This window comes from Miscanthus floridulus, chromosome 12 (assembly GCF_019320115.1).
Source record: "Miscanthus floridulus cultivar M001 chromosome 12, ASM1932011v1, whole genome shotgun sequence".
In the NCBI taxonomy this organism is placed as follows: Eukaryota; Viridiplantae; Streptophyta; class Magnoliopsida; order Poales; family Poaceae; genus Miscanthus; species Miscanthus floridulus.
Genome location: NC_089591.1, coordinates 24,675,101 through 24,687,018, shown reverse-complemented (window position 1 = coordinate 24,687,018; position 11,918 = coordinate 24,675,101). Strand labels below are relative to the sequence as shown.

Genomic DNA, 11,918 nt, shown 5'->3' with positions numbered 1-11,918 from the left:
GATGGCCGAGGAGCAACTTGCACTGCCCGCAGCGACATCAGGAGTTATCGGAGCGGCTGTCCGACCATAGAGTCCCCTAGTGGTGCCTCGAGCGACAAAGGAGGAGGATGAGGTTGAGGAGATCGAGCGTGCCAAACCTAAACCCCAGTCCATCTGGATTCTCTAAAAACACGGGGAAGAGGTAGTAGTTGTCGAGGAAGAAAACACCACCAGGGAGATAAAGAGGTTGAAATCCACCGTTGCTGGAGTTATGACTCAAATCGAGGTGAGTACCGCGCCTAAAATACTGATATATGTTGTTGGAGACCAAAGTTTATCACTAGCATTGTTCATCCATAGGGGATAGCTCGAACAGCCGAGCAACGACACCAAATGATGAAGAGGATGGAGCCCCTCGCCGAGGAGAACAAGAAACTCTGGGAGGCGTTAAATCTTTCAGAAAAGAGTATTAAGAGGGCCCAGCGCGAATGGGACCTTGCAGAGTCTAACTCACGGGACCTAGAACATCAGAAGGGCGTTCTGTCTGAGCAACTAATGGCTGCATCCGAGCAGCTGGAGAAGAAATCCGAACAAGTGGCGATTGTATCCGAGGAGCTAAAAAATATGTCCGAGCAATTGGGCAAGAAAACCGGATAGCTCAAAAGTAAATCCGAGCAGCTCGATCAGAAGTGCAAGCAGCTCGAGAATGTATCCAAGCAGAAATCTGGTATGCTTTATCAGCAAATGTACTTTTGTAATAGTTGGCCATCCGTATTTTCGATAGCTATTTTGCTTGCAGAGCAAGATGCAAAACTCAGCCAGCTACGCTAGACCGTCGAGCAAATCCAACAAGATAAAGTGAAAGAGTCGGAGTGAGCAAATAAACTGGTCGAGGAACTGAAAGGTAAATACCCCCTAGTTAGAAATAATGTTGTAGTACTTTTCTAGCATGATGAACCATTGTAATGCTTGTAGATTATCGCCATAAAGCCAAGACATAGTTCGATGTGCTGGTGCAGGAAGCCAAGGTCCAAAAAGACAACTTCAACACTATAACCACTGCAATAAAACCATTACTCGACTGCATCGATATTGAATCGGCACCTCATCCGGACGGCAGGCAGCAAGGGTCAGACACCATCATCCAAAGATGCAAGGCGGCGTGGGAGAATTTTAAGAACTTCAACCGCGACGTCGTTATGACCGCCGCTACTCATGCCCTTGCAGTGGTTCGGTCCCACTACCCGACTGTCGATATCCAGTCGATAGGGGGCGGGTTCACCGACGGGCTGAGCAACGCGGAAACCCAGCAGCTGGAGGATGATGTTGAAGATGTAGCAAAAATGCTTGTCGGCAACATAGACCTATTTGGCGAAATAGACGGTGTTGGCGAAGCTTAACAAACTGCTTGGATATTATCGCCTATACCACTTGCTTTATTTGGCGATGAAGAATCATTGTATTAACAACCCGATGCAATTATGCATAATATAAGCAGTGTCTAAGCAGTTAGTTTCACTAAACTCTATGCCTTAGCTAGCTCGTAGTCTGTAAGGCAGAGCGCGGAGCCCGAGCACATGTTGGAAAAACAAGCATGACCAAGGAACCGTAGCCTACCGCCCAATACGCAGAGCACGGAGCCCATAGCACGTGTAGGGGGATATTAGAGCCTTGGTATTCTCCATAAAGATCAGAGCAAAACACATGCTGCTCAGTGGCCAATTTGAGTAACTTGGCGAGAAAAAGTAGTTAAAGTGGCGTCCGAGCAGTTAGTTCATGCCTGAAATCTAGGCCTTGACTAGCCCATAGTCCATAACGTCAAGCGTAGAGACCCTGACACGTGTAGGATGAACAGGCATGACTAAGGAACCATAGCCGACCAACCATAACACATAGCGCGGAGCCCTAGGCACGTGTAGGAATTGATCGGAGACTGGGTCTTCTCCATAGAAAACAGAAAAGAAAACGTGTGCTGCTCGACGATCGGCGAGCTATGTTAGGAGATTTGGAGCGTAAAATCATCGTCGTTTTTAGGAGAAAAATTTATGTGATCTAGAGAAAACATAATCAGCGATTTTTGGAGAAATCGCGTTCAGCGATTTTTGGAGAAATCGTGTTCGGTGATTTGGAGAAATCATGTTCGGCGGTTTTTGGAGAAATCGTGTTCGGCGATTTGGAGAAATCGTGTTTGGCGGTTTTTGGAGAAATCGTGCTCGGCGATTTGGAGAAATCGTGCTCGGCGATTTGGAGAAATCATGCTCGGTGATTTGGAGAAATCATGTTCGGCGGTTTTTTTTGGAGTTATTGTGCTCGGCAATGTCGGCGTGTTTGGCGAGCGCATTGGAGATTGTCATGGAGTGGCGTATAGCCCGTCAACCGTAAGTGAAAATTATAATGGCGGAAAAAATGGAGGCAAATTATCGAGACCAGAACTTTATTAATCAGAAAGTAAATAATACATATCTGTGTTGTTTCAGGGATAGAAACATATAAGGTGCTCGATGTGCCAGGAGTTAGGAACATCAATTCCATCTAAGTCACATAAGCGGTAAGACCTTTGTCGAGTAACACCTTTGGCGACGTAAGGGCCCTCCTAGGGGGAAGATAGCTTGTGAAGCCCTTCGGTTTTTTGTTTCCTACGTAAGACGCCGATCACAAACGAACGACCTTTGATGTTGCGGTTGTAATACCTCCGCAAACCTTCGAGATACATGGCTATGCGAACGCAACTGATCAGACGTTCTTCCTCAGCCCGATCAATGTCTTCTGTCTGAATAGCTGTGGCTTGCTCTTCATCATAACTTTCTACTCTAGGTGCTCGAAAGGCAATATCCGCTGGAAGTATGGCCTCTGAGCCATAGACCAAAAAATATGGAGATACGCCGGTACTGCGACTAGCTTGAGTGCGCAGTCCCTAGACCACAGCTGGTAGTTCTTTGAGCCATCTGCCCGGATGCTTTTCTTCTTTTTGATAGAGCCTTTTTTTGAGAGCATCAAGGATCAAACCATTAGCCCGCTCGACCTAGCCATTAGCTCTAGGATGAGCAACGGAAACATATTTAACAGAGATGCACCGGTCTTCACAGAAGTCCCAAAAATGATGGCCAGTAAAAGTGGTCCCGAGGTCAGTGATGATGCTGTTTGAGAGACCGAATCTATGTATGATGTCTTCAAAGAGCTCGACTGCTTTCTTTGCAGTAGCTGAGATGAGTGGTTTGTACTCAATCCACTTGGAGAACTTATCAATGGCGACGTACACATACCGAAAACCTCTTGGCGCTGGCTTGAAAGGCCTGATCATATCTAGTCCCCAGCATGCGAATGGCCAGGAAGCTGGAATGGTCTACAGTTCTTGTGCCGGTACATCTATTTGCTTGGCAAAAAACTGGCAACCCTCACATCGTCGAACAAGATCTTCTGCATCAGAGATGGCCGTGGGCCAGTAAAAACCTGCTCGGAAAGCTTTGCCGACCAGAGTTCTCAAAGCCACGTGATTGCCACAGGAACCAGAGTGAATTTCAGAAAGTAGCTTCACACTGTTGTCTTGGATGATGCATTTCTGCAGTATCCCTTCCTTGGCACTTTTCCTCATCAGGTTACCGTCTACCAGCACGTAATGCTTACTTCGGCGAATTAGACGTTCGGCTTCGATTTTGTCGGCGGGTACTTCATCGCTGGTGAGGTATTTGATGAACTGCTCCCTCCAATCGGCGACCAGCGAAGGTACCACAAGTACCAACTGCTCAGCAGGGGGTACTTCTTCAACTTCCTTCTCTTCTTTAATGGATGGTGCCAGGAGGTCTTGAACGAAAACCCCCAGCGGAACCATGGCGCGAGAAGATCCTATCTTTGAGAGCTGGTTGGCTGGTTGGTTTTGATCTCATACCACGTGGTGGTACTCGATACCGTAGAATTTCCCTTTCGAGCTTCCTGATTTCGGTGCAGTATGCGTCCATTTTCTCACTGGAATAGGACCAATCTTTATTGAGCTGGTTGATAACCAGTGCAAAATCCCCATACACCATGAGGCATTTGACGCCGAGCTCGATAACTATACGGAGACCATGGAGACATGCTTCGTATTCCGCGATGTTGTTGGTGGCCGAAAAGTGTATGCGGAGAACATATCGGAGTTTGTCCTTGGGCGGCGTGATGAACCAAATGCCTACACTAGCACCGTTGATGTTAAGGGCGCCGTCGAAATACATCAACCAGTGCTCGGGGCAAGTGGCGGCAATGGGTTCTTGGATCTCAGTCCACTCAGCGACGAAATCAGCAAGCGCCTGTGACTTAACGGTGGGTCTACTTCTAAAGTCAATGGAGTAAGTGTCGAGCTCAATAGCCCACTTGATGATACGACCATTGGCCTCTTTGTTGCGGAGAATGTCCCCCAAAGGGTACTCAGTGACCACGGCGATCTTGTAGTATTCGAAGTAATGTCGGAGCTTGCATGACATAATCAAAATTGCATATAACAGCTTTTGTACTAAGGATAACGAGTTTTGGGCTCATTAAGTACCTCGCTGATAAAATAGACCGGACGTTGCACCTTTTAGGCGTGTCCAGTTTCCTCACGTTCAACGACAATAGTTGTACTAACAACACGAGAAGTGGCAGCGATGTAGATTAGCAGAGTTTCATCTAGTCGTGGCACTGTCATGATTGGAGGTTTTGTTAAAAACAACTTGAGCTACTCAAAAGCTGTGTCTACCTCCTCTGACCAAGATTGGAGGCCTTGAGGAGCTTGAAGAAAGGTAGCCCTTTTTCACCGAGGCATGAGATAAAACGGCTTAACGCAGCCATGCAGCCTGTAAGCTTCTATATATCCTTGACGCATGTCAGCTGTTTCATGTTGGTGATGGTGGAGACCTTATCAGGGTTTGGTTTGATGCCTCGAGCGCTGATGATGTAGCCCAACACGATACCAGATGGAACTCCAAAGATGCACTTTGAAGGGTTCAGCTTCCATCGGTATTTGTTTAGGTTGGAGAAAGTTTCTTCATGGTCGGCGATAAGATTATCGACGGTTTTAGTCTTGACGACCATGTCGTTGATGTAGGCTTCGATGTTGCGGCTGATCTGTTGGTCGAGGCACGTCTGGATAGCCCTTTGGTAGGTCACTCCAGCGTTCTTTAGTCCAAAGGACATAGTGGTGTAGCAGTATGCACTAAAAGGCATGATGAACGATGTCTTGACCTGGTCTTCTTTCTTGAGGGAGATCTAATGATAGCCGAAGTAATAGTCAAGAAAGGAGAGCAACTCGTAGCCAGCGGTGGAGTCTACAACCTCGTCTATCCGAGGCAGGCCAAAGGGGTCTTTAGGGCAGTGTTTGTTAAGATCAGTATAATCAACACACATTCTCCATTCTTTGTTCTTTTTCCTAACAAGAATAGGATTAGCTAACCAATCTAGATGATACACTTCTTTTATAAATCTGGCAGCTAAGAGCCATTTTATTTCTACCCTAATGGCCTCCTTCTTGTCCGGCGTGAATCGGTGAAGTTTTTGCTTGATCAGTTTAGCAGTCGGCAAGATATTCAAGGAGTGCTCGATCTTCTCCCGGGGTACCCCCAGCATGTCTACAGGTTTCCAAGCAAACACATCAGCGTTGGCACATAGGAAGGAGACGAGCGCGCTTTCCTATTTGGGGTCAAGGTGAGCCCCGATCTTCAGCATCTTGGAAGGGTCGTCGAGGCCGAGGCCAACCTCCTTGACTTCCTTGGACTTGGTGGAGGCACGAGGAGGCTCTGGGATCTCCATGTCGTCAGCAGACTCCATCTTGGCTTCACCGACCATGCTAGCCATCTGGATGGAGAGGTCGGTGGCTTCGGCGAGGGTGAGACTCTCTGTCTCACAAGCGTAGGTGACGGAGTGGTTGGCCCATAGAGATAGGACTCCTACGGGCAAAGGCATCTTCAACACCAGATATGCATAGTGTGGAGCGGCCATGAACTTGGCTAGAGCCAAATGCCCTAGTATGGGATGGTAGGCGATGTTGAAGTCGACGACATAGAAGTTGATATGCTCAACTCGGTAGCTGGTTGCCGTGTTGAACTGAACTGGTAGGGTAATCTCCCCAAGCGGTCTAGATGCCCTACCAGGTACCATGCCCTAGAAGAAGTCTGAGGTCGTGAGATCTGTTGTCCTGAGGCCGAGCTCCCTTAGGGCCCCGGTGAAGAGTAGATTCAAAGCGCTCCCACCGTCAACAAAGGACTTTTCTGAAGAGCATCTTCTGGACAGTCGCATCGAGGATGAGGGGAAAACGCCCTATGTAGGGTATGTCCACCCACTGGTTGACCCTGCTAAAAGTGATGGGGACTTCGGACCATGGGCGATAGCTTGGGTTGGCGGTAGTTTCCTTTGAAGCGATGGCGAGCACTTATCGGGCAGCGAGCTTCTGTTCCCTTCTACTCTCATTGGAGGCAAGGCCCCCGAAGATGGTGGTGACCACCTTGTCATGGTCCTAGATGGCATTGTTATTACCCCCAGGTGGTTAGCGTCCTTCGTTCCCACCATTGTCATCATCGTACTTTTTGTCCTAGAACTCCTTAGCCAAACTAAGGCAGTCTTTCATCTTGTGTTTGGCGTTCTTGTGCAGGGGGCATGGACCATCGAGGATCTTCTTGTACTTCTCATCGTAGTTATGCTTGGCACACGGCTCATTGACATTGGCAACAATGTGGTCTAGTCGGCGGCGGTGATTCTGTCCAGGTTTGAATCCATCTGGCCAATCACGTCCGCTGTCTCGGTGGAAACTACCATCGTCGTAGCGGCGGTTGTTGTGCTGTCGGTCATTGGTGCGGTCATCATGGTGGCGAGGCGGGTGATTAGTGCCCGTGTCTTCATTAAAACACACCTTCGCTTCCTCGGCATCGGTGTACTAGTTGGCGGTCGTGATCATCTCGCCGATGCCGGTAGGTGGCTTTCTATTGAACTTAGAACGGAGTTTGCGGTGATGAAGTCCTCGGACGAAGGCGATGATGACCTTGGCTTCCATGATGTTGGGAATAGAATTCCTCATCTCGAAGAAGAGTCTGATGTAGCTACGGAGGAGTTCAGATGACTTTTGGGTGATGTGGTTGAGATCGTGCTTGGTGCTCGGCCGCCTGCTTGTAGCCATGTAGTTGTCAGTGAAGACTTTCTTCAGCTCTTCCCAAGATTCGATGGAGCCCGGGGCAAGGCTTGTGAACCAGCTCATGGTGGTTGGCATGAGCATGATGGGGAGATAATTTGCCATGACGTTGGTGTCTCCTCCGGCGGCGTGGACGGCGGTGGCATAAGCCTACAGCCACTGAGTTGGGTTCATCCTTCCTTCATAGGGCTCGACCCCAGTGATTTTGAAACCACAAGGCCACTAGAGAGTTTGGAGCACCCTGGTGAATGCTGGGGGCCCTTTCGGGTTGTCGGCGCCGATATCATCAGTATTGCCAGCGATGATCAGCTCCAGAACCGAGTCTGGATTACCGTACTCTCGCTTGTACTCCTAGCGGTGTCGTACTTCATCTTCATGGCGCCTGAAGCGACGTTGATCGATACGCCGTCGTGCATCCCGAAGGTTACTGAGGTGCACTCGGGCATCCTGTTCGACCTCTTGGTCGTGCTAGCGATGATGCTCGGCATGGTGGCCTCCAGCTCCCCCCTGGGGAGGTAATGACTGGTCGGCGAACCGGTTTGACTAGAGCGGCGATTGGATCTAGGAACGGCTGATCGGCAAATCGCGCTTGTGGAGCACGAAGGTCTCTGATCCTCTCGGATCTCGTTAACTTGACAGTGTGCCGCTTTAAGCATAGCGGCGACCTTGGCGAGCTCGGGCGTCTGCGGGAGGCATGCAAGCTCGTTGGTGGCCACCGCCAGATTGGCACTCAGAGTCTTGAAGACGTCGTGGCCGTCAATGTGGAGGAATTCTTCATTGAGGTTGTGATGGAGGGGCCTTCCTTGCGAGTCGAACTGGTTATCATGAGCGGCCTCGGCCATCGCAAGGGCGCGCTCATTACCACGGCGTTGCATGCGGTTGATGTTCCTATTTTCACGAGCGGCGCGTTCCTCATCTATTTTGCCTTTCTGAGGGGGCTGTCGATGCTGACGTTGAAGATTGCGCCACCCTGGAAAGGTAGGAGAGGGGGTTGCTCGGTGGAGATCTCAGTGAGTAATGGAGACGGGTATCCCGATCTTCCGTCAGGTGATGGTAACTATCGTTGTGGCAGAGAATGACACACCGATCCGGCTTCAGATCGAAAGATCGAACCCTGCAATCTTAGCACCATAGCTCCTCTAGTTATCAACCAAGACATGGACCAGGTTGACCTCACCAAGAAGACTAATCCCTGCCTACACAATGAAGAACACAAGCAAGAACAAGAAAGAACGTAACCAAATTGCAGATGAAAGATTAATCTCACGAGTTGGGGTCTCACAAACCGAAGAACGGCGAAACTGTTTCTTGACAGAATAATCTAAGCAAAACCCAAAACCTAATGATGGCGGCGGCGTATGATTATAAAGGTCTTAGGGTCATCGCCTACCCTGGATGCGCCCCCTAATGGGCCCAAACAAGATACATGGTCCAATGGACCAAAAGTAGGTGTCGCAGCACCCTGGTAGATTCTAGATGCTGATTTGTTTTGACTATTCCTGTTGATTCCGAAGAGGTTTTGACATGAAACTACTTGGATTGGCTTCCTTATCGAATTATCTTTCCATCCATATGTGGATCATCGAAAACGGAGTTCAGATGCGTCCTAGGCGTCCGTTTTATTGCAGACTGGTCCTGACGGCCAAGGCAGACTCGAACTCGGATTGGACTGGGCCTCTGGCTTAGCTTGGACGTCCTTGCTGGCCTCCTAAGATGGTGGCCAAGGAGGAGGACATCCAAGGCCATCTCTTAGGTGTTCTCCATCTTCGTGGGGCGTGCTCCAACTTGGGCCTGGGTCCCAAGGATGTCTAACAAGCCCATGACGACAGTGTAGCTCCCGCTAGAAATAGCGACAGAATATATTGGTGATTTGGAGGCCTTGCCGATGTGATATTGAGATGGGACTAGATCTATTTGAAAGCTTATCAAACAAGCTTTCCATCAAGTGCTCATTGACCTCGATCGCACTCCGGATGGATGAGTTATGGCCTTCCAAATGAGACACTATCGGGCTGCCGACGAATCAAAAGTTCAACTTTGATGAACTTCCATTATGAAATACATTTGAACCTACAATCAAATAGTGACATGTACATGTGGAACCAAGTGAATTATAACCAAAGCCACTATGCAAATGTAGGAACGAGCGCACCTTATAATCCTTGTTCGTATCCGAAGGTGCCATGTCCTCATCATCCTCCCCTTCTTGACAACAAATCGTCCTCGGTTTGGGATTAGCTGAAGGAAACATTGTTGGTAGTAGCCAACATTGCTCCCCTTCTTGAAATTTAACATGTTTCTTTATAACAAAACTAGGAAAACTCGACATGACAAGATTATAGTAATTGGAATCCTTTGGTTGATCATACTTTTGCGCAATATTAGGAGATTTCAGAGTTGAACAAATATAGACACGATGCACCATGTACTCTCCTTTACAATTATATTTTCCAATAAAATGATATGTACAAGTAGACAACCATGGCAATTCAACACATTTAAGTTTCTCTTCTAAACTACTAAGAGCATATAAAGTATCAAACTCAATATAACCCAAAGTATTTGAAGAATACAATAATTTCTTTTCTTTTTTTCAGTAGCAATGGAAAGCAAACGTTTATGTTCAGCATAAGTAATTAGTTCCAAAACATGGAAAACTGAAGCATCATCAACTAATTCATCTTTATCACAAGGAACATCAAGCAAATTATCACAGGACAAAGATAAATCAACAGAGGGTTCCACTAACAATTGCTCTTGATAGCATGGTTTGTGGAAAAATTTAGTACATTAAGACAATTTTCACCTTCCGTGAGTGTAGCACCATGGGCATTACCTGTGTTCTCAGCAGGAGTAATAGGTGCATTGTGAAGTGATGGTTCTGAATTTGCATATGAGGTTGTGAGCTCCTCATTTTCTTCCATGTCATCCTCTCGCTTATGGATATTATTCTGCAGAAGGTTAGTCATAGCAAGAGGAATAACAATAGATTCTTCCTCCAAATGGTGCACCTCATCATATGAAATCAAAACAGGAGGTGGATTAACAAAGGTTTCTCGCATAAGAAGTTTCATATCATTCCAAATTTGAGGTTTATCAAAAGAATCTAAAGACTCCCACCAAGATAAAGCAGAATGTCGCAAAATACTAGCTGTATTTTTCACCTTCCTCCTTGGACACATAAAGCGAGTAGCAAATATGTTGTCGATGGCAATTTCCCACTCCATGTACTCATCAGCACCTATACCATCATAAGTCGGTGGATACGAACAACCTGTCATTGTAAACACAAAAACAAGGAACAAACGGTGAAAGTTATCCCTACCAAATGACTATGTGGTTGCAGTGGTATCACTTTTCACAGTAAGTGGAAGCGTCTTACCAAGCTCTTACAAAGTTCTTACCAACGCAAGCAGTGGCGGTACAACCGGCGGCTGGTTCGTGATACCTGTGAGGCAGTGGTACTGAGATTGCAAGGACCTTTTTTCTGTACTGATTTGAAGTATATATGTGGAGCTTGGGAGGCACAAAAAAAAACAAATATATATATGTGGCACACAAGTCAGTGACAGACAGTAATATTGAATAAATATCCAGAGCACTTGTCCTAGTTGTTGGCCTATACGTGTTCCTCACTAGTTGTGATAAACAAGAGAGGAAATAAGGATGAAAGGAAACAAGTATCAAAGGTAGCAACGGATATAAACAAGGCAAAAGGTACCACAAACAATAGAGCTATTGAGTGTTCCTTATGTGCTCCTTTTCGATATCTTCTATTCTCTTTTACTATTTTTTTCTTTTATTTTTTGTCCAATCTTTTTTTCTTGCTTTTGCTCTTTTGATATTTTTTCTTAGCAAGGAGCACACAAGAATAAACCACAAAAAATTTGAGCTCAATTGAATAAAAGATGTGGCCTATAGAAAATTAGGACTGTGCTCTAAAAAGCATACCAAAACTTGTGGGCCTAGAAATTCAATTTTCCTAATCGAATTTCGCAAATCTAATTTTTGCGAACCCAGCTAAGCTGAGATGAAATAAATCTAAAATTTTCTAGCATTCTCCGTAGATATAAAATTTTCCCCGTTTCGAGTTCGGATGCAAAAGTATGACTGTTTTAAGGAAGCTGCTCGAATAAGGGTTTTAGTGGACACAAGATGCAAACCGATGGTGATACGGAATAGCGGCGGGTGGAGGGATCAACACAAACTAGAAAAGAACACAATCTAAACTAGCAACAAGACTTTGACCTAGGACACAAACTCAACAACAGAATCTGAAACTGAAATATGCAAAGGCTATGCGGAAGGTTCTAGGATAGGAAATAAAAGTATGGCACTGGACTATAGAACGAATGCGAAACTCTCAAACTAGGGAATAAAAGTGAACCTGACGGTATACCTTAGCTCTGATTACCACTTAATGCAGACGGGTATCCCGATCTTCCGTCAGGTGATGGTAACTATCGTTGTGGCGGAGAATGACACACCGATCCGGCTTTAGATCGAAAGATCGAACCCTGCAATCTTAGCACCATAGCTCCTCTAGTTATCAACCAAGACATGGACCAGGTTGACCTCACCAAGAAGGCTAATCCCTACCTGCGCAACGAAGAACACAAGCAAGAACAAGAAAAAACGCAACCAAATTGCAGATGAAAGATTAATCTCACGAGTTGGGGTCTCACAAACCGAAGAACAGCAAAACTATTTCTTGACAGAATAATATAAGCAAAACCCAAAACCTAATGACGGCGGTGGCATATGATTATAAAGGTCTTAGGGTCGTCGCCTACCCTGGACGTGCCCC

At 46.7% G+C, this 11,918-nt stretch overlaps 1 protein-coding gene across 1 annotated transcript; it reads right to left on the bottom strand.

The window, feature by feature from the left end:
* Positions 1 to 5,619: 5,619 nt before the first annotated feature.
* Positions 5,620 to 6,087, bottom strand: LOC136495629 (uncharacterized). The gene has a single exon (XM_066491509.1). The coding sequence runs from the start codon at positions 6,085 to 6,087 to the stop codon at positions 5,620 to 5,622; it is 468 nt and encodes a 155-aa protein (XP_066347606.1).
* Positions 6,088 to 11,918: the final 5,831 nt, after the last annotated feature.